The 27583-nt window shown below is 39.5% G+C and overlaps 1 protein-coding gene across 10 annotated transcripts in view; it reads left to right on the forward strand.

The window, feature by feature from the left end:
- atrnl1b (attractin-like 1b) overlaps positions 1–27583 on the forward strand; it is a 617494-nt gene that overhangs the window by 147336 nt on the left and 442575 nt on the right. For all 10 annotated transcript variants that reach the window (XR_011345361.1, XR_011345362.1, XR_011345364.1 and 7 more), the window contains exons 18-19: positions 7818–8036; positions 11062–11199. Coding sequence is in view for 6 of the 10 variants with exons in the window: in XM_069900005.1 (XP_069756106.1) it covers positions 7818–8036; positions 11062–11199 (357 nt within the window). In the remaining 4 variants the exon portion in view is untranslated. The remainder of the gene's footprint in view (positions 1–7817; positions 8037–11061; positions 11200–27583) is intronic.

The raw sequence follows: 27583 nt of genomic DNA on the forward strand, positions 1-27583 counted from the left end.
ACCCGGTAGCAGACTGGCAGTCAGCCAGAAGACAAAGGGACAAAGATGATGTCCAATGGTGTTTTATATCACCAAAGATGGGGTGAAGATGCTTGCGGCTGTTGACCTCCCTGGGCATTCCGGGAAATGCTGGGGCCAGCCATCGCTAATGGCTGTGGCGGCTGGCCATTGATACAGCCTTTTGTATGTCTGGGATAGGCATTCCAGCTGACATTTCTTGGGAGATACAAGAGCTGAAATCAGATTGCTTCCCCCTTCAGGGCACGATGTACACAACAGAAGGCCTGGGCTGACATTGTGGGCTGAAAACAGCAGCAATATTTAGACATATGGCATGTGCACAGTCCCACAGCAGTTCGGCGCTAGTCAGTTCACATGGACTTTCACGTTGGCTGCAGTCACGCAGCCACTACTAGGTGCTGAATTCCTCCAGGCACATGGCTTACTGGTCAATTTGGAAGGACGAAGGCTAGTCCACACCAAAACATCCAGACCTCCCTAGGGGAGGCCAAGTTATTGGCCCCATACCTAGACTCTGTTTTGTTCTCAGAGAATGAGTTTGCCACATTGTTGCCAGATAGTAACGCAGCATTTCACCTCAGGAATGCCAAAGCATGGAGTGCAGCACAACATACTGATCGAAGGATCACCACTGCACGCTTGAGCACGCAGGCCCCCTCAAGACCAGCTCATTCTAGCCAAGGAGGAGTTTAAAGTGATGGAAGAGATGGAAATTTCCGTGATCTGATAGCTTCTGGGCCTCCCCGCTACATAAGGTACCTAAAGCAGCAGGCAGGTGGAGACCCTGTGGCAATGACTGCCGGTTGAATGAGGTCACTGCACGAGATTGCTACAAGACCACATTTAACTTGCATGGAGCTCGCATCTTCTCAAAGGTGGACCTTGTCAGGGGATATCACCAGATCCCAGTCCACCCGACAGTCCTTATTATACCCTTTGGCCTTTATGATTTCCAGAGGATGCATTTCAGGCTCAAGAATACAGCACAGACATCTCAGCGGTTAATGGTCAAGGAGGGGCGCGATCTGGACTTCACCTGGACAGCATACTTATTGCCAACTGCGGTCGCAAGGAACATTTGTCTCACCTGCACAAGCTCTTCGCTCATTTAAGTGAGTTGGTCTGACCATCAATCCAGCCAAATGCCAGTTTAGGTTAGGTGCCATCCTGGGTCATAGAATCAACGGGCATGGAGTGAAGCCACTGCCTCCGAAGGTAGAGGCAATCCGGCAATTCGCTAAACCCAGTACAGTTAAGGGGTTTCAAGAGTTTGTTGGGATGATAAACTTTTATCGCCAATTTCTACCCTCGGTGGCTCTCCTCATGCGTTCTCTGTTTGCCCTGATATCAGGCAAAGCAAAGTGCGTCACTTGGAATAAGGAATCATCAGCTGTGTTCGAGACCACTAAAGACACCTTGGCTAACATTGTGGTGCTAGTCCACTCAAGAACAGGTGTCCCAATGGATCTAACAATGGACACATCCAGTTCAGTGGTCGGGCGAGTGCTTGAACAGCACATTGAAGGACTTTGGCTTTCTTCAGCAAGCTCCTGAAGCCACCTGAACTCAAGTACACCACGTTTGATTGGGAGTTGTTGGCACTGTACCTGGCTATCTGCCATTTCAGATACTTTGTAGAAGACTGGAATTTCACAGTCTTTACAGAACACAAGCCACCAATATTTGCCTTCACTAAAGTCTTGGACCCCTGGTCGGCTCGTCAACAGAGGTATCTGTCATATATTTTGGAATTCACAACAGCCATCGAGCACATCTTGGGGAACTCCAATGTTGTAGCAGATGTGTTATCCTGCCCAGCTATCCACTAGATGCAGGCCCTATCCCAAGGGATGGACTATGATGCACTCATGAAGGCTCAACAAGCAGATGACAAAATCCTACGTTACTGGACGGCATCCTCGGGACTGCAGCTGGAAGAGATACCAGTGGGCCCAGGGGAGCGGAAACACCTGTGCGACATATCTATGGGTTGATCTCATACAATCTTTCCTGCGGCCTGGAGGCGGCAGATATTTGATTCAGTGCACAAGTTTAGCACATCCATCAATCAGGATGATTGACTTGATGGTAGCCAACAGGTTTGTGTGGCATGGCCTTCAGAAACAGGTCAGCAATTGGGTGAATACATGCACGCATTGTCAGACATCAAAGGTTCAGCAGCACACAAAGGCCCCACTACAGTCTTTTGAGCCAGCATGTCAAAGGTTTGACCACATACACATGGACATTGTGGTGCCCCTGCCAGTGTCATGTAGGTCCCGGTTCCTTATGGTGCACCTACAATGACCTAACTGAGTAGGCGAGTTATCTTGGGTCCTCTTGGGAAATCATACCAAGAAAAATTTAAATGCCCCGTAGGCAGAACTGGTCTACGGTACACCCTTTGTGGTACCAGGAGAATTCGTGCCACCCTCAGCAATCTTAGGGAAACTCTGCGAGAGGCTTGACACTTTAGCTCCCGTGCCGACATTGCAACGTGGTCAGACTAGGACCTACATACCCAAGGGTCTGTGAGACTGCAGAGAGGAGTGAGCCGGGCACCTTTGCAGCAGCCGTATGAGGTACCTTTCAAAGTGATAAGGCACAACATGCAATTTAGATGTTGGAGGGATAGACTGACTCAAACTGGCCCATCTAGATTTGGACCAACCAGTCAAGATTCAGGCTCCATGATGCAGGGGAAGACCACTCAAATGGACAGGCAGATACAGGCTTTGTGTGCCTGAAGCGGGATTGCTTGTTCTGGGGGGTGGGGGTCAAGTGGCAACCCACTTACCAACAAGTGAACCGGCTCCCAAAATGGTGGACGCATTACTACAAGCAATGGGAAACAGCCTGTGCACAGGACAGGTTTTCGTCCAATTCAATGACGTTGCTTCCAGCCCGTGTTATGGGAGTGCATAAAAGCACAAAGTAAAGGCCTGAATAAATCATTTTTGAACTCTGCTCTACAACGTGTACATCGCTTCCTTTCATAGCTCAGGGTTATATATTATTACATTTCACGTATTATTACATGGCAACAAAGGAATCTGGAAGATTATTTTTCTGTCGTGGTGTCATTGCAATTTACCTAATGTGATTAAGTTATTAACAATAAACATTTTGTAAATGAATAAATTGGCTATTGGAAAACACAAATAAAATAATCTCGGAAGAAAATGATGAAAAACCACTTCTGCTTACAAATTGTGACTCTTGGAATAGTTTTTGAATTTATCATGGACAACATTGGAGATAATTCACAAAAATTGATTTGAAAGAGACTGCTTTGTTGAGAAATGTCTTCACAGATGTAAAGTGTTAAACCACACACATTTTCTGTTCTAGATATGATGTTTTGCAATTGAAGACTATTTAGGTTAATTTAATCAACCAAGAGGAAAATATTTTGCTTTCATTTAAGTGTCTGCAGAGTAAAATACTCACTGTTTGCTTACAAATTGTACCATAAAGGTATAGATGAAAGGGAAATTATTTGTGGAAAGTAAACAGTACATTCCCAGAATTTGTGTGAAAGCAGTGGTATGTTTTTTCAGTACAAGCCATTACTAATGGATAAAAGTCACAAAACTCTGGCAAAAAAAAAGAATTAGGAGTTGTGTATTGCTACAAAATGTTGGATCAGGTAACTTGCCATTAACCTCCCAATGTTCTGAAAAAAAAACATGCTGTGAAATAATGATACTATGGCCTATGCTATGAATCAGGCAAGCAACTAACATGTGCCATGTAGAGTGTGCAACAGCTTGGAGATTAAACTAGAAAAATAATGAAGCTATATGTCCCTTTCACAAAGGGACATGTGTTGTAGAAGGCAAGTAAATGATGATGAAATAAATCACAAGAACAAAAGTGAATTCTGCGGGCAAGTATTATGGCTTGAAAACCTGTCGACGTATAACTGCCTGACCAAATCCAAACCATGTTTCTGTCCAACAGGAATGAAAATGATATAATTTAATTTGTATTGAATTGTTTTACATATCTTCAACTGCAGTGGCCCCTGAATATCAGGATTTAAAAACTGGTGATGAAGCAGTCTGAGTTGTGTCATGGATACATTCCAATTCACCTATCGTAGTAACAGGTCTACAGCAGATGACATCTCACTGTCTTTACACAAAGCCCTAGAACAACAAAGGTTCATACAACAGGATGCTCTTTATCATCTACAATTCAGCATTTAATACCATCATCCCCTCAAAACTGATCACCAAATTCCCAAGACCTGTGAGTTAATACCCCACTGTGTAATTGGATCATGGACTTCCTCACCTCCAGTCCACAATCAGTGAAGATTGATAAGAACTTTTCCACAATCTCCATCAGTACTGGAGCACCACAGGGCTGTGTTCTTAGCCCTCTGCTCTACTCACTTTACACCTACGATTCCGTAGCTCTACAAATTTGCCAGCGATACCATGGGAGTGGGTTGTATACAGGATGGAGATTGAAAACTTGGCTGAATGGTGCACCAACAACAACCTTGCACAGAATGTCTCCAAAACAAAGGAGCTGATTGTTGACTTCAGGAAAGAAAAGCCAGAGGTGTATAATCCGGTAATCATTGGGGGATCAGAGTGGAGAGGGTGAGCAAATTTAAGTGGCTATTTCAGAGGATCTTTCCTGGACCCAATACACCAATGACATCATGAAGAAAGCACATCAGTGCCTCTACTTCCTCATGTCTTTACAGAGGTTTGGTATGACATCAGAAATCCTGGCAAATTTCTACAGACGTGTTGGTAGAAAGTGTGCTGACCGGCTGCATCACGGTCTGGTTGAGAACACCAATAGCCCTGAGCATAAAGCCCTCCAAAAGGTAGTGGACACAGCCCAGGACATCACATGCAAAATCCTCCACACTATTGAGTACATCTACAGGGAATGCTGCCATTGGAGAGCAGTAGCAATCATCAAAGACCCTCACCTCTCATTGCACACTGTTCTCTCTGCTGCTATCAGGAAAGGGGTATAGGTGCCACAAGACTCACACCACCAGGTTCATGAACAGCTGCTACCCCTCCACCATCAGACTCCTCAATGAAAAACTCAATTGGAGACGTGTTTAAGGACTCCTACTTGTGTACTTTATTAATTTTCTTTGTTCTTTGTTTTACACTGTATAGTTTATATTTTGCATTAACAATTAGTGGTAATTCTGCTGCGTACGCAAGAAAAAGGAATCTCAGGGTCATATGTTATGAATGCACTCTGACAATAACTCTGACGTGTATGTACTCTGGCAATAAATCTGAATTTAAAAACCTCCCAGGATACTAGATTGAAAAATGCCACATTTGTGATTTTTATTGCCAATTTTTTGTGTCGTCTAACATCTTAATGTAATAAATGTTGTGTTTTGAAAATCACAGTTCAACTAAGCACCCAAATATTTAATTTTTGGTTAAGTTCATTTATTATCATCTGAATGTACATGTACAAACTGATGAAAAAGCTTCTCTTCATACCATGGTGTAAACACAATACACAGTACATAAAGATCACAAAGATCAAAGTAAATAAATATTTGGAATGATTTTCACAGTTACAGGAAACTGTTCATTAGTCTCACAGCCTATGGGCAAAGCTATTCCCCAGCCTGGCAGTCCTAATTTTGATGCTTCTTTACCTTCTTGGTGGTAGTGGCTTGAAGATACTGTGTACTGGATACAAAGGGTCTTCTATAATTCCTTGGCCGTATTGAAATGGATTGAGTCCCTTCAATCACGAAGATCCCAGGTCCCCCATCAGCTTCACACTTAAATAAATTTGCATTGTCAGCAATTTACGATGGAAAGTTAATTGGAGCTGAAAGGAAAAGATCTAACTTGTGCTTTTTGTCATGTGATCTCCAGCTCAAGCATATTCTAATGTTAGTGACAAAACAAATTGCTTAGTATTGTAGCAATGTGTGCTCTCATAAGCCACCCTCTAACAATGTAGTTATTGACTATGATTAAGTAAGAAGATTGTATCATCTTTAAGGATTTTTAAAAGGTTAAGAGCACCAACAATATCTATTTAATGAATAGAAGTGATTCAAAGTGTTTATCATGTAATATAAAGCACAAACCAGGTTTGAACAGAATTGGAGAGATGCAGCAGATGGAGTTAAACAAGAAAGTCTGCAGGTGCTGGGGTTGAATGCAATACACAAACGTACTGAAGAAACTCAGCAGGTCACGCAGCATTCATAGGAAGTAAAGGGTAACCAACGTTTCGGGCCTAGGTCCTTCATCAGGTATAGTTGCTTGAATCTGAAGCTAAACAGTCTATTGGAGGAACTTAACAGGTCAAGCCAGAAAGAGGTTCCCAGAGCAACGGCACCTTGTATTTTGCCTCAGCAGTCGACAGCCCAGTGGTATGAACCTATAATTTCTAGCTCTTTGGCATCTGCTATATTTTAAAAATCAGTTGTGCAGGAATTCTGCCAAAGCACATCAGGTTATTGTAAATAGTTTTGATGGTTGCTTAACTATATTGTGTGATTTTATCTGATTAAAGGCAGTGAATTTAAATCCCATTCCCTCCAATTATCAAGATCACAAGATGCAGGAGAATTAGGGCCATCAAGTCTGCTCTGCCATTCTCATCAAGAACTGATCCACTCCCTGGCTTTCTCCCCATAATGCTTGATGCCCTGGCTAATAAAATACCTGCCTTAAATCCGTCCAATGACCTTGCTTCCACAGCCGCCTGTGGCAACAAATTCCACAGACTCCCCTCCCTCTGACTAAAGAAATACAGTACATGCACATCTCTGTGTTAAATTGACACTCTTTTATCCCGAAGTTATGCCCTCTTCTCCAAGAATCCCATACCATGGGAGACAACCTTGCACAAAACTGTACTCTAAGGTCTCACCAGTGCTTCATATAGCCTCCCTACTCTTGTATGCAATTCCTTTAGAAATTATATCCCTGTTCTTGCAAGATATTCCTCTAGAAATGAATGCAAACATTGCATTCCCTTGCATTCCCTTCTTCACCACTGACTCAACCTGGAGGTCACCCTGTATTGCCAGAATTCAGAAACTTCCTTCATTAGATTGTGTAATGTTTTCATTGGTGGAGTTGCTTCACAATGTCTTAACTTTCTCCTCAATGAAACACTTCATATTCTTTCTTTTCCTGACTCTTAGTATGTTTGTTGGTTAAAAAGGTGATTTGTCAGTATACTCTTTATTAAAAGTGAATGTGATCGTATCTGGTGATTTGTTGAGGTTGGAATTCTGAAATGTTACTCTTTCTGAAAGTGCATGAGAATAACCAAAGCTGAAACTGGAGGAAGTACAATTAGTTTTCCATTCTTTTTTTAATTTTTTAATTTTTTTTATTTTTCACACTATGAACCATACTGACCAAAATACACACAAACATTTCCCTCTTGAATATACACAGTGTCATTTCTCCCCTTTTTGATAGTGAACTTAATGGTAAATTTTACTAGTATATTGCATATACATGTCTGTCTGTCTCTCTATCTATCTCTCTCTCTCTCTCTCTCTCTCTCCCTCTCTAGAAAGGAGTTCTCTGAGAACAGGGATGCTGTTAATACAAGACAGATATATGAATATTGCATAATGTCAAAAAATTCACAAAATATAAACTGCAAAACAAAATTTTCATTTTACTTCTTGGTGACTTGGAACTATCAGCAGATTCATTTGAACTTGAAATCTCAATGGATAAAACAATCTTGGCATGAAATGTCTGAATTTTTGATTCAAAATGTAAAATAATTGAGTTTTTCTTTTTTTGCTTGCACAGCTCAAAATTGTTCTGGACTTCGTACATGTGAACAGTGCTTAGAACACCCAGGTTGTGGCTGGTGCAATGATCCCACTAATACAGGAAAGGGGCAATGTTTGGAAGGCTCTTCAAGAGGACCAATGAAATCTGCAGGAAAGAATACCCAAGAAATGACTCTTGATCCAGTTCTTTGTCCCAAAGACAAAAGCAATGAATGGGCTTTTATTCAATGCCCTGGTAGGAATTTTGCCAAACAATTTTTTGGCCAGTAGCTTTAAAAAAAACCAAAGTATAATTAAAAATATAATACTGGACTTAAATTATCAATTTAGTTTAAAATTAATTTGGATCTTTTAATATTGGAGTTGCTTGTGTTGCTGTGAGACAAGCACATTCAGTTATTTGATTCAATGTTTGATTAATACATTGGTGACACTTGAAATGTCATGAACACATAAACTAAAAATGGCTTTCAAAAGTGAGCTTTATCGAATGCACAAATGGGTATAAATCGAAATCATGACCTGACCCGGTTTTGTGGCTGCCATTTTATTATTGATGGAGAATGTTTATTCTGTTGAATTTGTTGCTAAATCTATTTCTGTGCTAACTCGACCTTAAAATTGTCAACATAAGCTCAAAATGAGGTTCACAAGGGCCAGTAAAGTAATTTTACTTCAAAATCTTGATCTCAGTGAACATCCATAGATATACAGGATGGTGCCCATTTATTTAAGTGGTGACAATCATCACAGAGTAATGAACTGGAAAGTAGTATGAAAATTTGAGAGTGAAATCTGCTCTTTTTTATTTAGTGGTAGTAAAATTCAAAGATTCTTAAATGTTTTAGGCAATACTGTTAGCTTTCAATAACTGCTGTACTTTCACTTCAGAGGTGAACAGTAGCAACAATCCATTGAATAAATGTACATCAGTTAAAAGTTTAAGCCCTGCTGTAATGTTCCTGTAGCAAAAAAAGCAGAATATATTCACTGTATGCCTGGAGCAGCACACAGATTGCTGGAGGAACTACATGGAAGGCAATAAAGAATCAATGTTTTGGGCTAAAACCCTTCATGCATTCCTCCAGCATTCTCCTGTTTTCCAGCATCTGCAATCTCTCTTGTTTGTTTCCTTTATACTTGATGCCTGCTTAGTATTCCCTATATAACCTTGAGGGTTCAAAGGTTCCTTTTATTGTCACATAATAATACATTAAAAACATAATATACTTGATATACTTCAATTTTTGTCTGCCATAAGGCAAACTAAAAGCCACTATGAACACCCTTAATAACAGGAGAAAGAAAAACAATTGGCAATATTTATTAATATTACACTTCAATGTTGAAGCAATTCCTAAGTCTTGAGGAATTAATTCACCTCTGGTAACCTGTGCAAGAATAGAATTTTCACTAATTTAATTGGAAAATTATAGGTTGGAGCAGGGGTCCCCAAATCTTTTAGACCATTGACCCCTTCATGGAATCCTTGATGCCTCACCAACCCCTGGTGCCAGACTGGGGGGTGGGGGGGTGTGATGCCAGAGCTGGATTGAGGGTGTGGGTGGCAGCAGCATTGGACACATACCTCCTCCTTTCTGTCAGTCCTTCGCTCTCTACTTTAACAAAAGGCCGAAGCCAAATACAACATGGCAGCAACCAAGGCCAGCTCTCGTGAGAGTTTAGCCACCTCCGTCATAGATACTATTTTCTGTAGACATGCCCTGCTTTTGATCACAACAGTTCAATCGACCCCCTGGCGTTTATCAACCCCTTGGATTGTTCCATTGACCACTTTGGAGACCCCTGGGATGGAAGACCAAAAGTTAGTTTTTGCTTGTTTTTTTTTAGCTAGGTGTAGAAATTAAAATCTTTGTACTCTGTTTCCTCCATTCATGACAAAAGATGAAAAATATTTATTTGGAACAATTTTCTTTTAAAATATTTTTATTGATTTTAATAAAGAACATACAAAAAAAGTTCAATTAGTAAGATAATATGGATAGTTACACAAAGTTAATAAGGTATTCAGTAAATAGTAAAGGCAAAAAACTCAAACACTTTGACTAACTGAATTGCCAGATGCTATATATAATTAGTATTAAAAGAAAAATAAAGAAAGAAATAAAGAAAATAAAAAGAATGTGGAAATATTCAAGTCAGACAATTATATTTAAGTGAAATTATAAAGTAAAATAGCTCATCATAAATGTCCCCCATAACTTCTGAAATCGTATATCTGAGTTATTAATTGAACAACAAATCTTTTCCCTATTCAAACAATTTTAAATTGAAATTTTATTATAACCACATTTCCAACTGACCTACTTCATGGCACTTCTGAGTCTGTTCCATAAAGCAACAACATTTGAAAAGATAACGGTGGAATATATCTCTGGTTTGAATACTAAAGAAAGACTGGCAGCATGCCCAGAGATGGGTTCAATGCTTTTGTTCACTTGAATGAGCAATGTGTCAATTTCATGTGTCTCGTCAATGATTCGACAGAAATGATGTGAATTGATGAGGTGTTGGCCATTTAGGTGATTCTGATTTATTCAACAAATTGACAAAAAAAATAATGACGTAGTACATCACTCAATTTTGGCAACGTCATTTTCTATCCCATGATATTAAAAGGACCGTAAAAGATGGAAGAATATCGAATCTAAAAATAGACTAAAATTATTGTCTAACTATGTTAGATTAATTCTGAAGAGCTGTGCACACACAACAAATCCATTGAAATATTTGGTCTCTGTATACCTCAACAGTTCAGATAGTTGCACACAGAGCTATATCAATAATGGTCAGTACACTATTCAAAATGGTTTCATGACAAAGTAAGTGCATTTAGTTATGTGTTTGATAGCCAGTTAATGGAATCTGGAACAACTCAGAAGTGCCTACACATGCAGTTCAACAAGAGCATGATGGTCAGGTTTTTCATTTTGAAAGTGAATTTTATGCTCTTGCCATCTATTAATTTTGATTTTCATTTTACGGTTTACAGATTAATCATATCCTTGTGCAGTAAAATATAATGACAAGGCAGGGAAAATGCTTCAAATTTGTTGCAATCTTTGGTTCAAATTTGTTACGACTATATCCTGAATTTAATTAGTTTAATAATTCATGAATGTCTGCATCATTCATGATTTATTTAAATATTAAATTTAGGACATCACAAATGCAAAATACAAGTTGGAATTTCTTTTGTGTATAAATGATCCCAACTGATTTCTCATTTTCTTTTGCAGCATGTCAATGCAATGGGCATAGTACTTGCATCAATGACAGTATATGTGAACAATGCAAAAACCTCACTGTTGGAAGACAATGTGAAGCTTGCATGCAAGGATACTATGGAGATCCAACCAATGGTGGCAGATGCCAACGTAAGTACCATTGAATATATGATTTAATGCCTAACATGAAATAATTCTGTCAAGTTTGTGACTGGCACAGTTTGTAACCTGTTCAACATTGCTTGAATTTGCTGATTGATAGAATAATTGTTTGGTGGAACTAGGTAGCATTGTCTGTCTCAAACCCATGATAGTTCCATTATAGATGCATCACCCTGTAGTTTGGCAATACACTTTAAAAGCTGGCCACCCAGTGGAAGAAAAGCGATGTGAAAGCTGCTATTTATTCATGGGTATAAAAATATTGGAAGGGCCTGATGGTTTACTTTGAGTAAAATCAATTAACATGAGTTTTATTCAAATGCAAATAGATGTTGATGTTTTTCATTTGGCTTCCATACCAGTGGCCACCACCAAAATGACATGTACTTGCAATTAATGTGGAGGGTAGTGGAAACTTGACTTCTTGTATTATGTCTGTGTGTAAGTGAATGTTAAGTGCACTGTACAGAAAAGAACTGCTGGAAATTTGTACTAATGTTTCAGCAGGTTAAGGAACTGTATGCTTCAGGTAAATGGATAGAGTTTCCAATTTCAGTTTCTTTAATTTCACTTGGGTGTTTGTATGGGTGTCAGAATTGGCCTTAAGATTCTTGCCTTGAAAATGAAAATCAAAGGGGGAGTCACGTGATGGAGTAGTGGCTGGTCGAGTGGAATAAGCCCTCTCCAGAGAAAAGAAAAAAAAAATGTGAAAAAGCAGAGCTCAATAAACATAAAATACAGGAAGAGAAAAATAAAGTTACAGAGAAGAGACAGAAGATGGCATCCAAAAGAGAAATAGTAAGAATAACAGAGAAAAGGGAAGAAGGAAAATCACTGGAGAAGAAAGAAGGCCTTACCTGCACATCAGAGCAGAGAGCCACTGTGGAGAGGAGCGGCTGATCTCCGGTGTTGGTGAGTCCCCAGAGGAGCAGTGTCCTCCCGACCAGCAGACTCCAAAAATGGATCTCAGAGCTAAGAAGAGATGCGCAACTGTGCATGCACAAGTAAAAGAAAAGGTTAACTCCGATGGGAGGGGGACTCAGCTGAGGAGCGGCTAGCTGAGAGACGCCCAGTGTCGGGGCATTCGGCTGGGGGAAGTAAACAAGAAAGAAGAAAAGAAGAGTGGTGAGAAAGAGAATGAAGGGCTGGAAGAGGGTGAGTGGCAACGGGGCGAACGACAGGGGGACAATCTGCGGCAGGAGACCCAGCAGTGGGTTGACCTGCAGCAGGGGGCCCAACAACAGGAGACACAGCAGCTGGAGGCCCAGCAAGGATACAGAAGCAGCTCACCAGAGAAGGATGAAGATACAAAGATACAGAGAAGAAGATGGCACAGACATAGATACAGACACAGAAGAAGAGGAGGAAGAAGACCAATTTCAAAGGAAAGAAGGTAAAATAGAAGGACAAAGTTTAGATAAAGCCTTTTTTGAAGAACAAATTAGGTCATTAAAAGAATGGCTATCATTAGAATTTAGTTCAATCAAAAGAAAAATGAAAAGAGTTGAAGACAGAATACAAAGCTTAGAGTTGGTCATGAATGAAATAGGGAAAAGATTAGAAAATGTGGAGGAACGAGAAGCTGCTGTAGAAATGGAGATAAATGATTTAAAAGGGAAGTTGAAAGAGGGCGGGAAAAAAAATTAGAGAGACACAAGATTTACTGTCACAAAAAATTGACGTATTGGAAAACTATAGTAGGCGAAACAACATAAAAATAGTTGGCCTGAAAGAAGGCAAAGAAGGGTCAGATATGAAGGAATTTATAAAAGGATGGATCCCGAAGGTGCTGGGAACGACAAATTCACATGAAGAAATAGAAATCAAAAGGGCGCATAGAACACTAGTACCGAAACCGCCACCACATCAAAAACCAAGATCCATATTGGTAAAATTTCTAAGGTATATGACAAGAGAAAATATACTGGAGCAGGCAAGAAAGAAAGTTAGAGAAGACAATAAGCCATTGGAATATAAGGGACAAAAAAAATATTTTTTTACCCGGACATAAGCTTCGAACTTTTAAAGAAGAGTAAGGAATTCAACACAGTGAAAACAATCTTATGGAAGAAAGGTTATAACTTTATATTAAGACATCTAGCAGTACTCAAAGTATTCATTCTTGGGGAATGGAATAGACTGTTCTCGGACCCAAAGAAAGCCCAAGAATTTGCTAAACATTTGCAGGACAGGAGAAGAGAGGAGGAGGAATGACAAGAAGGATGACTGGCAAAAATATAAAGTAAAGATAGTGTATATATAAAGATTTAAAGATGGATAAGAGAAAGGGAAGAAGGAAAAAAAGAGAGAGAGCTTTGTTATAAGTATAGGAAAATAGTGTTCTCTGGGAGGGGCTGGGGGTGGGAGAATAATGGTCACTGTGAAATCAGTTGACGTTTGTGAGTAAGTTCAGAAACTAAATGGAAAGGGGAGTTGTGGTTGCCGTCAATGGACAGGAGGCAATCCAAGGTGGGGAGGTTCATTTGGGGTAAAGGGTTATTGCTTGTGGGGATTGTTGGGGTATTTCATGTCTTAAATGCGTTGACATATATTGAGATTAAAAAGGAAAACTTAAAAAACAGTAATGGGAAAAAAAGGGGATGGAGGTGGTGAAGAGGCAGAAAAGAAGTGAAAATAAAAATATAAGATGGCCACTTTGGACTATATGACTATAAACATTAATGGAATATATAACCAAGTTTAAGTGTATCCCATTGGGAAAAAAAAATCACATATAATTTAAAAGACAAAGTTACAATGTTTGAAAAAACCTGAGAACCATATATGGAACAGAACAGAAAGAGCAGGTCTCAGACTACCACCACCACCTAAAATGATAAGAAGATAAACACGAGCAGATTTAATGTGAATAAGTAGATGATACATCTTTTTTGTTTGTATTCCTTTTTTATAGTTTTATTGTATTTTATATGTCCAATATTTACTGTATTTGGAGGGTGGGGGGGGGGGGGGAGGGATGGGGGGAAAAAAGAGAAAATGTCACTGAATATTTAAAGAGATGCATCTGTAAATATATTGGTTGATATGGTTCACAGTGCGATAAATAAAGAATTACAAAAAAAGTAACTGAAAATCAGCTGGCTTCTCTCATTGTATATCAAGTTTAAAAAGCTAACACAAATAAGTAGGAAGGTGGCAGTCAGAAAGACAAATAGATGCCCAACAAAAGGGACCAAATTCTGCAAAGTTTTCAAAAACTATTTCCTAATTTTAGAAAATTTAAGGCCTGAAAATGTTTTGCAGCTGGAGACTCAGCTCCTCCTGATATCTAAATTTTGTGTTGCGTTTGTCTCATTTCAAGAACATAAAATGTGGTGGGTGCTGATTTTGCCATTTTGTCACCTAATTCCTGCACCTGAATCTTTAATCCTGAACAAAGAGCATCAGTGTTTTTTTTTTTAGTTTGCTCCATGCCCTTTTAAGAGTCTGCTTTTTGATGACCCATTCCTTCCTGGAATTGCCATGTTCAATTTCCAATGCCTATCTTTCTTTGCTCTATCTCCTGAAGCCAAATCTTGCTGGCACAAAGCATTTTGAGCTGCCTCTGAACCACCACTGTCTTTTGTTGAAGTCCCACCCTGATAGGTTAGAAAGTTGTAAAGCCCTGCTCTGAACTTTCCTGAGTATAAAAAATGTGAAGATATATTAATCGATTCTCCATCTGCCTCTGAACAAATAATATGGAAATACACAAATTAAAAAGAAAATTTGAAAAGTGTTTTATAGGGTGGAAAATAGTTGACTCAAAACATGAAAAATACAGTGGAACCCCAGTTTAACGCAAATTCGGATGAGTCATTGGACTCTGGCTTCGGGCTGCCGCGTAGTTTGGGCTCGCGGGGACCTGGGGCTGCTGCGAGCTGTGGTAATAGTCAGTTTACTAAAAATTAATTTGTGTTTTAATTTCAACAGTAACTACATCGATTTTTTAAAACCCCGATTTCGCACGACCCCAGTTTTCTCCCGATGCAATTTTGTTTTGGTTCCCAACAATCGCGTTATAAGGGGGTCCCACTGTATTTAGTTGAAAAATTCAAAAATAACTCCTACTGTCCTTAATCCACAACCCTGCATGCTCCCATCAAACTCAACGATAGCTTGCATCTTGTAACATATCAAACCTTATCTTTTGAATCTGTCAACAAATCTTGAAACTTCTGTGTTTATCAGTACTGAGGGATTATTGTGATTGATGCAGCTGAATTTTGGAGTAACTGCCTTCAGAGAATAAGATTTGACTATTGAAAATTCTGTGCTTGGATATTATAAACAGACTTTTAAACCACATACCATTTTGTGATTGCAAAAAAAAAGGAACTGCACATCTGATTAATTATTTTTAAGTAAATAAGATTTATAATTGGTATCGACAGCAGGTCATTGGATTGTATTTATGATACCTTAAATAACTTCAAATAGTTCTCCTATTTCCTAAAGTCATCTGACAGTTTTAGTGCTATGAATAATAAAATGCTGGTGCTTTGATTTAATGAAGTGCTTTTATTCTTTTGGGATGCATTTTGTTCCACAGCCAAATACATTGTATTTTTTTAATGTTGAAGAAGTGGAAGAGAAAAGTAGGTGTGCATTGGAAACTTCTATATCAAATAATTTTAGATTGCTTAAAAGTGAATATCAATTTAATCATTTAACTTAAATAATATATGTGGACAGGGTTCCAAGTTTTAATAATTTAATGCATCAATTTGACACAATTTAAACCATATATTAAAGGATAGCTCTGCTAATGCCAAACAAAATAATAGTAGATTATAGTTGATTTCACAAAATTAGTATCTATAGCTTCTTTGTTGTAGCTTAAACAATGTTCCCAAGAATAAAGGAAAGCTATCTTTGTAGGATTTTTGTGTATAGCTATTGAATGGTACAACAGATATCTTTTTTGATTTTCTGTTAATTTCCAGGAGTACAACTGCACCATCTATTAGGTGCACTGTTCAAAGATGGTTTGTTGGAGTTAACGAGAGACTTGTGCTTTAAGCTAAGGTTTTGCGTGGATCAGAGGCTAGGTTGCACTCTTCCTGAAGGTCTTTCTACAGGACAGTTTTTACAATCCAGGTGGTATTCCTAGAGGCTATGAATATTTAATTTTGCTTCTTTTTATATTAACAAATTTATTGAGATTTCTGTCCATTTGTCATGGAGGTGATTGATTTACAGATATGCTTAATACCTCAGGGTTCTGCTTCCAAATTGCAGTGGCGCAGTTCAGTGAAGAGTGGGATAATTACTGAATTCCAGTAAGCTCATCTGCTTCAGCTTTATAAAAGGAAAGAGGAATTCAAAGAGACAGATGCTCATAACTTGAGCAGAAAAAGAATTGATGGAGGAACTCAGTAGACATCCATGGGGAGAAATCTGTCTGCTCAAAGCTTCTGGTTTGGTCCCTTTATCAAGACTAGGGAGAAGAGGATGATATATGTAAAGGGGGAAAGGAGCTGTGGGAGAGGCCCAGAGGTGATAAGACCAAAGGTGTGAGGGCTGGAGCGACAGGTGGAGGGAAAAACCATTTGGAAGGTGGGAGGTAAGAAAAGTTGGAGAGAAGGGGAGTTTCTTTTATCAGTTGAATGGGGAGGGAAGAGTAGGTCAGTAGGTCTTGGAGAGATTTACCCCTTTGAAAGGCAGATCAGGATTAAGAAGGGAAAATTTAGCTGGTAGTGGGTTTGCAGTGAAGTTGGATATTATTTCAGATGAGGAGGCTGGTGAATTGGTCACTGAAGACTTGAGGGATGCTATCATTGTTCTATCTGGGATAAAGGAAAAAGTACGAGAAGTAGAGGAGATACATGTGTGGGCTTTATCAGTGTGGTAAGGGGAAAGAGGATATTTCAGATGTCCTAGAGTGGCAGGCCTTATTCTGAGGACGGATGAGGTGGAGACAGAGGAATTGTGAGAAATATTTAGGGGTCAGGTCAGGAAGGGGTATATTTCACGTAGCTGTGAGAGTCAGTGAGTTTGTAACAGATGTCCGTGGATTCTTTGTCCCCTGAGATTGAGTCAAAGAAATCAAAAAAAAAGGGAGAGAGATGTCAGAAACAGTCTTAAGTAAATTTGAGGGCCGAATGGAAGTTGACATTGAAGCCAATGAAGTTGTCAAGTTCTGCATGGGTACAGGAGGTAGCACCATTGTGGTTGTCAATTTAGTGGAGGAAAAGTTGGGGAGTGGTACCAGAGTAGGATTCAAACAGGGATTGTTTCATGCACCCTACAAAAAGGAAAGACTAAGTGGGGTTCATTCTTATGCCCATTGCTTCGGCTGGATCTGGAGGAACTGGGTGGAGTCAAATAAGAATTTGTTATGGGTGAGGATAAGGATTCTAGATGCCAGTGATTGCAGTAGTTACAGACAGAAAATAAATCTTAATCAAGGCCCTCAGAACATTGTGATTTCAATATTCCAATATCAGCAGTATCTTAAAATTTGGATAGGTATGAAGGTGCACATCAGTCTTGTTAGGGTTTCTAAGATCTGCATGCCCTATGTTGTGGAGAGACCCAAAAATATCAATACCCAGAAGTTATGCATGCATAAAGAAGCCAGTAAAATAACAAGGTATACCAGGAATGGGAATAAGTTGTTCAGTTGCTCATCATGTTAATAATGAACAAAAAGCTGCCCCAAACCCTTCTGCTTGTGTCCATAGACCAGAAGATGTAGGAGCAGAATTAGGCCATTTGGCCCATTAAATCTGGACTGCTATTTAAATATGGGTGATTTATTTTTCCCTCTTAATCCCATTCTCATGCCTTCTCCACGTAACCTTTGACACCTGTAATAATCAAGAACCTATGAACCTTAGCTTCAAATATACCAGTAAGCTACCAAAGCACCTTAGGCTTGATGAACAGAAATATTTGGGTGCAAATCTTCAGTACTAAATCCAAAATGTTTATAATACCTTTCAACTATGTTTGAGCCCAATGCAATTAGCTACTGTTTTAATTTTTGAGGCATAAATAGATCAAACAAAAATAAAAAGGCTATATTAATGTTAATGTCAGCACACAAAACCTTATTCATTAAAAAAAAACTTCCTTTCACTCTGCATACGACACAACTAAACATTTATCTTTTTTGTGGTTGAATACCCACAAGGCTTCGATAGCTCAGTGGTTAGAGCACTGGCCTAGTAAACTGGTGGTTGTGAGCTCATTCCTCACTGGCTCTTCATTTCTGTGAGGAGCGCTTGAAAAAATGGCAACTCTCTGCCTTCCTTAAGGTAGACAAAAGTTAACGAATTTCATGTATGCTACATTCTAAACCGTAGTATTTTGTTCCAAAAATGGAACCTTTATCATTTTTATATTTGCTCTTTTAGGGTCTGCTCAAATGCCGCAGAAAATTGACATCAGATTATACATCCAAAATTGTAACTAGTTACCTGGAAGCCACCCTTGTTGTACATAATTTAGCACATTTAGTGTATCTCTAATACATGCAGGAGGTGGTTGGCTAATGACAATAACTGGCATATTCAAGAATCCAATGAATGCAAATATTATACAGATATCAGCCAAAACACCATCACCCCTCTTCTACTCAATCATTAACTACATTAGCAAAATCAACAAAAGCTTCTCCAAAATGCAACAGCAATACAAGGTAACAAACTGTTTAATGGAGTTAGTAAGGCATTAAACACAGTGAGAAATTAACATTCAACTCCAATTTCAAATGACACACAAGGGAGAACATAATACTAAAAAAATTACGTTGGCACTAAGCAATTGATGACTGTGCACCTGTGGGCATCCAACCCTTGAGATGCCCTGTAACACCATGACACGATCCACAAGATTTGCTAACATCACCACCAAATACAGAAGGTTCTGCAGAAAATTAGAAATAGATGATAGAGAAAAGGTTACACTGGAGATGAGTAGCATCAGCTACTTTTGGAAGTCAGGCCGTAAAATATTATTTATTCTGGAAGATACATGGGATTGCATAATACTTTTGGTTTGGACAAAATATCAATAAGCTGGCATAACAACTACGGGCAAAGAACAATTTCAGGACAAAAACCTTTCATGAGAAACTTTGATTATTTCTGAAATATTTTCACTATTTCCCACTCCACTGAAGCGAGCTCACTTTCTGACCATTTCCAGGATTTGCATGTATTTTTATTTAGATTTCCAGAATCAGCAATATTTTGTTTTTGTATTGCTAGTCCAAAGTATGTGCAACTTTTTCCATCTTCTCCTGACCTCCTTATCCATTGCGTAAAGATCATAAGGAGTAGAATTGGGCCATTCAGCTCACTGAGTCTTCTCTACATTTCAATCATGGGTCATGGCATTTTTCCTCTCAAACTCCATTGTTTTACCTTCTCCCCATAACTTTTGACAATCTTACTAATCAAGAACCTACCAACTTCCACTTTAAGTATAGATAATGGCTTGGCCTTTACAGCCATCTGTGACAATTAATTCCATAGATTCCTCTTTATCTCTGTTCTGAGGCTGTGCCATCTGGTCCTATACTTTCTCACTACTGGAAATGTCTTCTCCTCATCTACTCTATCCAGCCTTTCAGTATTTTGTATGTTTCAATGAGATCCCTCCTCATCCTTCTAAAATCTAAAGAGTGCAGGTCCAGAGTCATCAAAGCTCCTCATATATTATATCTCTTATCCCTGGGATCATTCTTGTAAACCTCCTATGGACCCTTGCCAGTGCCAGCAAATTCTTCCTTAGATCTGGAGCTCATATCAATCTTTAAAAGGCATTACATGCTTGCTTCCTTACTTTTATATTCTATTATTTCGAAATGAATGCTAACATGCAATTTCATTGTTAACAACTTGACCTGCAAGTTATCTTTCAGGAAATCCTGCACTGGGACTCCCAAGTACCTCTGCTTTCTGAATTCTCTCCCTATTTAAAAAATATCTTGGTCTTTCTTCCTTCCACCAAAGCGCAAGATCATACACTTTCATGAACTGTATTCCATCTCTCATTTCTTTGCCCATTCTCCCAACCTGGCCAACTCTTTCTGCAGACTTCCTCCTTCCTCAACACTACCTGCTCCTCCACCTCTTTGGATCATCCATCAACCTGACCAAAAAAAAACCATCTATTCCATCATCCAAATCATGTAACGTGAAAAGTAGTGGATGCCACACTAAGCCCCATGTAACACCACTCGACAAGGGGCAACCTTTTACCCGCTAATTATCTTCTGTCAGTCAGCCAGCCAATTGTCTATCCTTTTGGTACCTTCCCTGCAATTCCATGAGCTCCTATCTTGTTTGGCAGCCTCATGTGCGGCACTTTGTCAAAAGCCTTCTAGGAATTTCTAAGAACAGAACATCCAATGACTCTCCTTTGTCTGTCTGCGTGTTATTTCCTCAGATAATTCCAGCAAGATCTCCTCTGAAGGAAACCGTACTGAGTTTGGTCTATTTTAACATTTGATTTCAAGTATCCTGAAATCCCATCCTTAATAATTGAGATCTTACCACTCAATTCAGGTTAACCGACCTATAGTTTCCTGTCTTTTGCCTCTCATGAAGTGGAATGATATTTTCAATTTTCCAGTCCTTTGGAACAATTCCTGACCCCAGTGATTCTAAATGGTCACCAGAAATGCCTCCACAATATCTTCAGTTACCTTGGCTCCATTAATATTATTTACCATCTTAATTCTAATCACACAATTACAAAAAATTTTGACATGCACAAGTAACATACAGTATGTTGTATTTGTTTATGATGTGTTTCCTAGGATGTATTGTGCTTGATTGAAGCTACTGTTTTGACTTGGTTCCCATGCTAATCCCATAGTCATGTTCCTGCTATAATACTGTGGAATGATCTTCCTGGAGGTTGCACTCTTTCATCCTGCAGCAGGGAAAAGCTGATCACAGAATCATAGAACACTATAGCATAGAAACAGGATTTTGGCCTACTGAGACTTATTTTGCCTCGTCCCATTACCCTGCACCTGGACCATAGCTCTCCCATCCATGTACCTCTTCAAATATTTCTTGAATGTCTTAATTGAGCCCGCAGTCACACTTCAGCCGGCAGCTTGTTCCACACTCTCACCACACTCTGGATGATAATGTTCCCTGTAAACATTTCACCTTTCCCCCTTACCCATGTTCTTTAGTTTTTCTCTCACCTAACCTCAGTGGAAAAAGCCTACTTGCATTTACTTTTTCTCTGCCCCTCATACTTTTGTACACCTCCACATTTGGCCACTTGTGGCAAGTGTATTTTAATTGGTGGTTCCAGCACCTCTTGCATTGCTGATTTAAAGTGTGACGTTTGCTGTTTAAAATATCTTATTTAAAAGCATTTGCTTTATTTAAATGTATTTTAAAAATAGTTCAAAAAGACAAAAGTAGAAACAATTTAGTTAAAAATCTATTACATTACTGCTTTGTTAAATCTGAAGCAGAATTAAGGAAAGTTTTAAAAAAAAGTTCAACACTAAGCTTTTTAATGAATGAGATTGCCCATTGTCCACTCCCAATGGCTAAATGCATCTGCCTATCCCAAACCTTTGTACACTCCAGAGCAGCCACTGGATTGTATCAAAAGTGCTTAAGTATCTTCGAAGAAAGAAAGCAGGAAAAAAACTTTTAAGTACTTTTCTGTGCTGCCTTAAATATGGCTTTCAGAAATCTTTCTCCCAGTTCCTGGTTTAGCTTCAGGCAATTCAGCACAATGAATACATAAGGCTGTGGAAGGACGAATGATTGTTGCAGTGACTAGTTCATTTATAGCATGCTATGTGCTCAGAATAAAGTAGTGTTCAAACCGTCACAGTAACAGCCATCCATGAGTTCTAAGCAATATCAAGAACAAGTAGTTTGCCATGCTGAATTGATGCCAGTACAGAACAAAGAATCCATTATGTGGTATATCTGGAGAATTCTCAACCGCAGAGTTGAGCTCTGAGACCTGACTTTTCCTTTCTTTCAACAGCCATATTAGTCTTTGTGACTCTGTCAGAGATGCGTTGAAGTTCTGCTGCCAAGGTTTGAGAAAGTGATGGTCCAAAGCACTTTGACTTCAATGAAGTCTAATTTAGAGCTACAGAAATGTTTTTTTGTTTTTAAATTTAAATTAAAAATTTTAGACGTACAACATGGTAACAGGCTCTTCCGTCCCATGAGCCCCTGCCCCGCAAATACACTAATTAACCTGCATTCCCCATGAAACAATAAAGTCTGCAGATGCTGTGATTGTTCTGTGATTGTAGTAAAAACAATAAAATGCTCGAGGAACTCAGGCAGTCTCACAGCATCCATAGTAGATAAAATATATACTGTATTGCCGACGCTGTATTGCCTGAGTCCTTCCTCAAGGTATTTAAAAAATAAAGACAGGCATCTGTATTAAAAGGCTGAAGAAAAAGGAAGATTGAGAAGGGGTATAGTACAGACTAACAGACAAATGGTGTTAATTGAATATGATGAGCAGACGGGAGAGAGGAAAGTTGAGAATTGCTTGGGGGAGGGGAGTTGATTATGGCTCCGTAAAAAGGGACAAGAGAGAGAGAGAGAGAGACAGAGGCAGAGGCTGCTCTGTCGAGGTTCACTTGAGTGCCCTGAAACGCCGCTCCAGGCCGGCATCTCATCAGGCCGCTTCAGGGCTTCTTGTTGGCGCCAGTGACTCAATGCAGGATTAATGGGAAAAATGGCTGTTTTCCCTACTCATAATCCCCATGCAGTGAGAACCGCTCTGCCAGTGCCAGCCAGGGAAATGCAAAGTGGTTCCTGCTGTATGGGGGATTATGCCCGCCCTGGTCGCCCACTGACTTGCTCAGGACCACCCACCCCCAGCTGCCTGCTGACTGCCCTACTGACAGCCCGCCCTGGTCATCTATTCAATGTCCTGTCAACAGATGAGACCACAATGGTAGCACTGGATGCAGTAGATGACCCCTGCGGATTCACAAATGAAATGTTGCTTCACTTAAAAGAATTGTTTGGGGTCCCAAATGGTGGTGAGGGTTAAGATGTGGGTGTAAATGAAGCATCTTCTTCGATCACAGGGGTAGGTGCCAAGGGGGCGATTGGTGGGAAAAGAGTGGATGAGGGAGTCACGGAGCAAATGGTCCCTGTGGAAGGTGGAGAGGGTAAAAGAGGGTGGTATCATGTAGTAGGTGACAGAAATGACAGAGGATAATATGTTGGATGTGGAGGCTGGTGGGATGGTAGGTAAGAACAATGAGAAATCCTGTCCTTGTAGCGCGTGAAGGCAGAGTTGGCCAGGGCTGATGTGCAGGTAATGGAGTGAGAGGAAACTGGAGCACCCAGAGAAAACCCATTCAACCACATAGTCACTTGAAATAAAATAAAAACAGTTGCACTGCGAAGGCCAAGTTGTACCCAGACCTCAGTGATGATGTTGAGGCTACAGTCGGCTGGTGCAATAATTTCATAAACAGGAAAAATCTGGTATTATGCCAAAAAAACAAAATTTGCACAGAAACTAGTAGAAGATCTTGATCATAAAGTTGTAAATTTTCACCAGTTTATTATACAGAACCGGTAGAAACATCAGTTTGCATTGATAAATATTGGAAAAATGGATGAAACCCCCATGAATTTTGACATGATAGACAATAGAACAGTGAAATGGAAAGGTGTTAAAACTGTGCAAACCAGAAGTACAGGCCACAAAAGGACCAGGTTTACTGTGATGTTATCGTGCATGGCTAACAGGACAAAGTTAAGACCCATGGCAATCTTCAAATGCAAAATTGAACCAAAAATGAAATTCCCTGTAGGTATTTTTGTACATTTTCATGAAAATGGTATAAAATTATGGGTAGGCAATGTATGGAACAGGCAACCAGGCGGTTTACGCAAAGAACGGAGTTTGCTGGTCTGGGTTATATTTTGTAGCCAGTTAAATTAGAACACTGAAAGTAGATTAGCACCACATAATACTTACATGGTGGTTATCCTGGGTGGTTTGTTGTCTTTATTGCAAACTCTTGATTTCTGCTTGACCAAGCCATTCAAAGACCATGTGCACGAGGAATAGAATATATGGATGTCAAGTGCAGAAAATTAATTTACAAAAGGAGGGGCAATGCGTGCTGCATGCTCAGGGCATGGGACAAAGTTAAAGCAGAGAATGTGATTAAAAATAATTTTAAAAAGTGCCGCATCTTTTGTGCATTTGAGGGCACGGAAGATGATTTATTGTGGGACACTGACAACGAAGCTGAAACAAGCCTCATCAGATACAGATTTGGGACCCATATGATGACTGTTTAAAAAGTGAGAGTATGGTTGTGTTCGCTGCCGTCTTTGCTGCAGGCGATGACAGTGAGAGAGATTTTGAAGGGTTCTAAATGTGTTCTTGTTTTCAGACATTGATAATGATTTTGAAAGGTGCTAATTGCTTTGTTGTTTTCAATAAGAATCTCAATGAAAATCTGTTATACTTGTTTTTTTTTGTTTTTCAAGGGTAGACATATGCCAAATCGATTTTTCAAGGGTTGACTTATTCGCTGGACCAGCACAAATTGGATTTTGAGCTGAATTTAAAGTCTCAAAAGTATATTCGGCGTCTAAGTCAACCCCCATTTTTTGAGAGTTTTTTTTTGGGGTTTCACGACTCAACTTGTATGCTGAAAAATACGTTAACAGAGCTGCTGTGATATAAGACGAAAGGGAATAGGCTATGGGATTTTCTGTTGAGAATGTGCATAGACCAAGGGTTGAATAGTCTCCTTCTTTGATGTACCTATAATCAAAACGATTTCTGGTTCATCTGTAAGTATGAAAACAATTGTACTCTGGTTGTCAGCATTTATCAAATAGATTTCATAATTCATTTTCTGTCTGGATGGAACAGTTGCTTTCTCCGCCTTGTAACTCATGTTACATAGCAACAATGTCCCAAGATTCTTCATTGGAATGTGATCAAACACAAAGTGATAAAAGAGCAGTTAATTAGAGTTAGCTTTCGAAGTGCCACACAGGAGGGAAGAGAAGGAATGAAGCTGAGATTCACAGAGGATCTTGGGAACTAAGGCACAACTGCCAATAGTAAAGGCTTGAAGACATAAAGATCTTGGAAAATTTTAGCCTGGAAGAGTTCAGTGCTACAACATTGAGGGAGTTAAAAAGAAGATCAGAATTCCAAATGCTGAGCTTGTATTAGAGGTCAGCAAACTCTTTTGATATGGGGTGAATGGGTTGGTGCAGCAGCAAATGTTGGAATAGACAGGTTCCAGGTCATGGGGAATGATTCCAGGAGTAGGGGAGCTGAGGGAGGGTAGGTGATAAAACAATATCGCCAAAGTGAAAATAGCCAGATATGGCTTGTCAGTATTAAACTTCACTATGGTCATTTGTTGTTGGGTACAAGTGGTAGATCTGCTGCTTCACAGCATCAGGAAATTTGGGGATTTATAATGATCTCTGATGTTGTTTCTGAAGATCTTGTATCTTTCCCCCTTAACCATGAGCATTCAATCTAGTTTTCTCCCACAGGCTTGCAAGTAGATTAATTGGCCACCAGTAGCACTAAAATCAACAGGGATAAAGTGTTTTGAAAGGCTGGTGATGAACCATATCATATCCTGTCTGAGCGGTGACATGGATACATTCCAGTTTGCCTATCATAGTAACAGCTCTATGGCAGATGGCATCTCACTGGCTCTATACAAAGTCCTGGAACACATGGACAGCAAAGATGCATACATTAGGATGCTCTTTATCGACTACACTTCGGCATTTAACATCATCATCTCCTCAAAACTGATCAGCAAACTGCAAGACCTGGGACTCAGCACCTCACTGTGAAATTGGATCCTTCATATCCTCACCTCCAGACCACAATCAGTGAAGATTAGAAAGAAATTCTCCACACTCTCTATCAGTAATGGAGCACCACAGAGCTGTGTTCTTATCCCCCAGCTCTACTTACTTTATGTCTATGTCTGTGTGGCTCAGTATGACAATAACACCATTGACGATACCATGGTAGTGGGTTGTATAAAGGAAGGGGTTGAGTCAGCACACAGAATGGAGATTGAAAACTTGGCTGAATGGTGGCACCAACAAGAACTTTGCACTCAATGTCTCCAAAACTAAGGAGCTGATTTTTTACTTCAGGGAAGGAAAGCCAAAGGTATAAAGTCTAGTGATTATTAAAGGATGAGAAATTTTAAGTTCTTGGAAGTCACTATCTCAGAGGATCTTTCCTAGACCCAACACACTAATGGCATCATGAAGAAAGCATGTCAGGACCCGTACTTTCTCAGGAGTTGGTGGAGGTTTAATATGACACCAGAAACCCTGGCAAATTTCTACAGAAGTGTGGTGGAAAGGATGCTGACTGGCTGCATTATGGTCTAGTATGAGAACACTGACCCCCCTGAGTGTAAAGCCCTCCAAAAGGTAGTGGACACAGCCCAGGACATCACAGGCAAAACCCTCTCCACTATTGAGTACATCTGCAGGGAATGCTGCCTTCAGAGAGCAGCAGCAATCATCAAAGATTCACACAACCCAGTATATGCTCTATTCTCACTGCTGCCATCAGGAAAGATGTATAGGTGCCACATGACTCGCACCACCATGATCAGGAACAGGTGCTACCCCTCCAGCATCAGACCCCTCAGCGACAAACTCAATTGGAGATTTATTTAAGGACTCTTGAGCACTTTATTGATTTTCTTTTTCTCTCTCTTTCAATCATTTTATTGAGGTTTTAGAACAAGCAAACATTGTATAGAGAACACAAGAATGTGGAGAACATAAGTATATTTCCAAAAATAAAACAATAGCGATATATACCTCTTCCCTATACAATGCTGTGCGAATGACCAAAAAAACCCTACCGAAAAAACCTGGGATGTTTTGACATAAAATTCAAGGCAGTAAAGTTTTGCTGAATCTATAAAACATTAATAACTGAAGGAAAAAACATGTACATAAATTAATACATTCAATGATCAAGGAAAACTGATTTAATGAGCATGAAAAGGACTCCAAATTTTATGAAAATTAGTGATAGCCTACAACACGGAACACCTAATCTTTTCTAAATTAAGGAAAGACGTGACGTGACATAACCACCGAGTGCAAGTGGATGGAACAGGATTTCTCCATCTTTGTTCCATAAGAGTTGTAAATAGTATGACTTGACGATCAGATGAAGAAAATAGCTCATTAATATCATCTAACTCTGCAAACAAAGCTGTTAAAGGATTAGGTTCAAGATTAGCACATAATATTATTGGCCAAACACGAAAGATCTCCCTCCAATAAGGTTCAAGAGCTTCAGAACAAATGTATCAAAGTTGCTTCCCTGTCGTTACATCTGTCACATTGGAGATTTAAATCAGGAA

This window comes from Narcine bancroftii, chromosome 10 (genome assembly GCF_036971445.1).
Source record: "Narcine bancroftii isolate sNarBan1 chromosome 10, sNarBan1.hap1, whole genome shotgun sequence".
Classification (NCBI taxonomy): Eukaryota; Metazoa; Chordata; class Chondrichthyes; order Torpediniformes; family Narcinidae; genus Narcine; species Narcine bancroftii.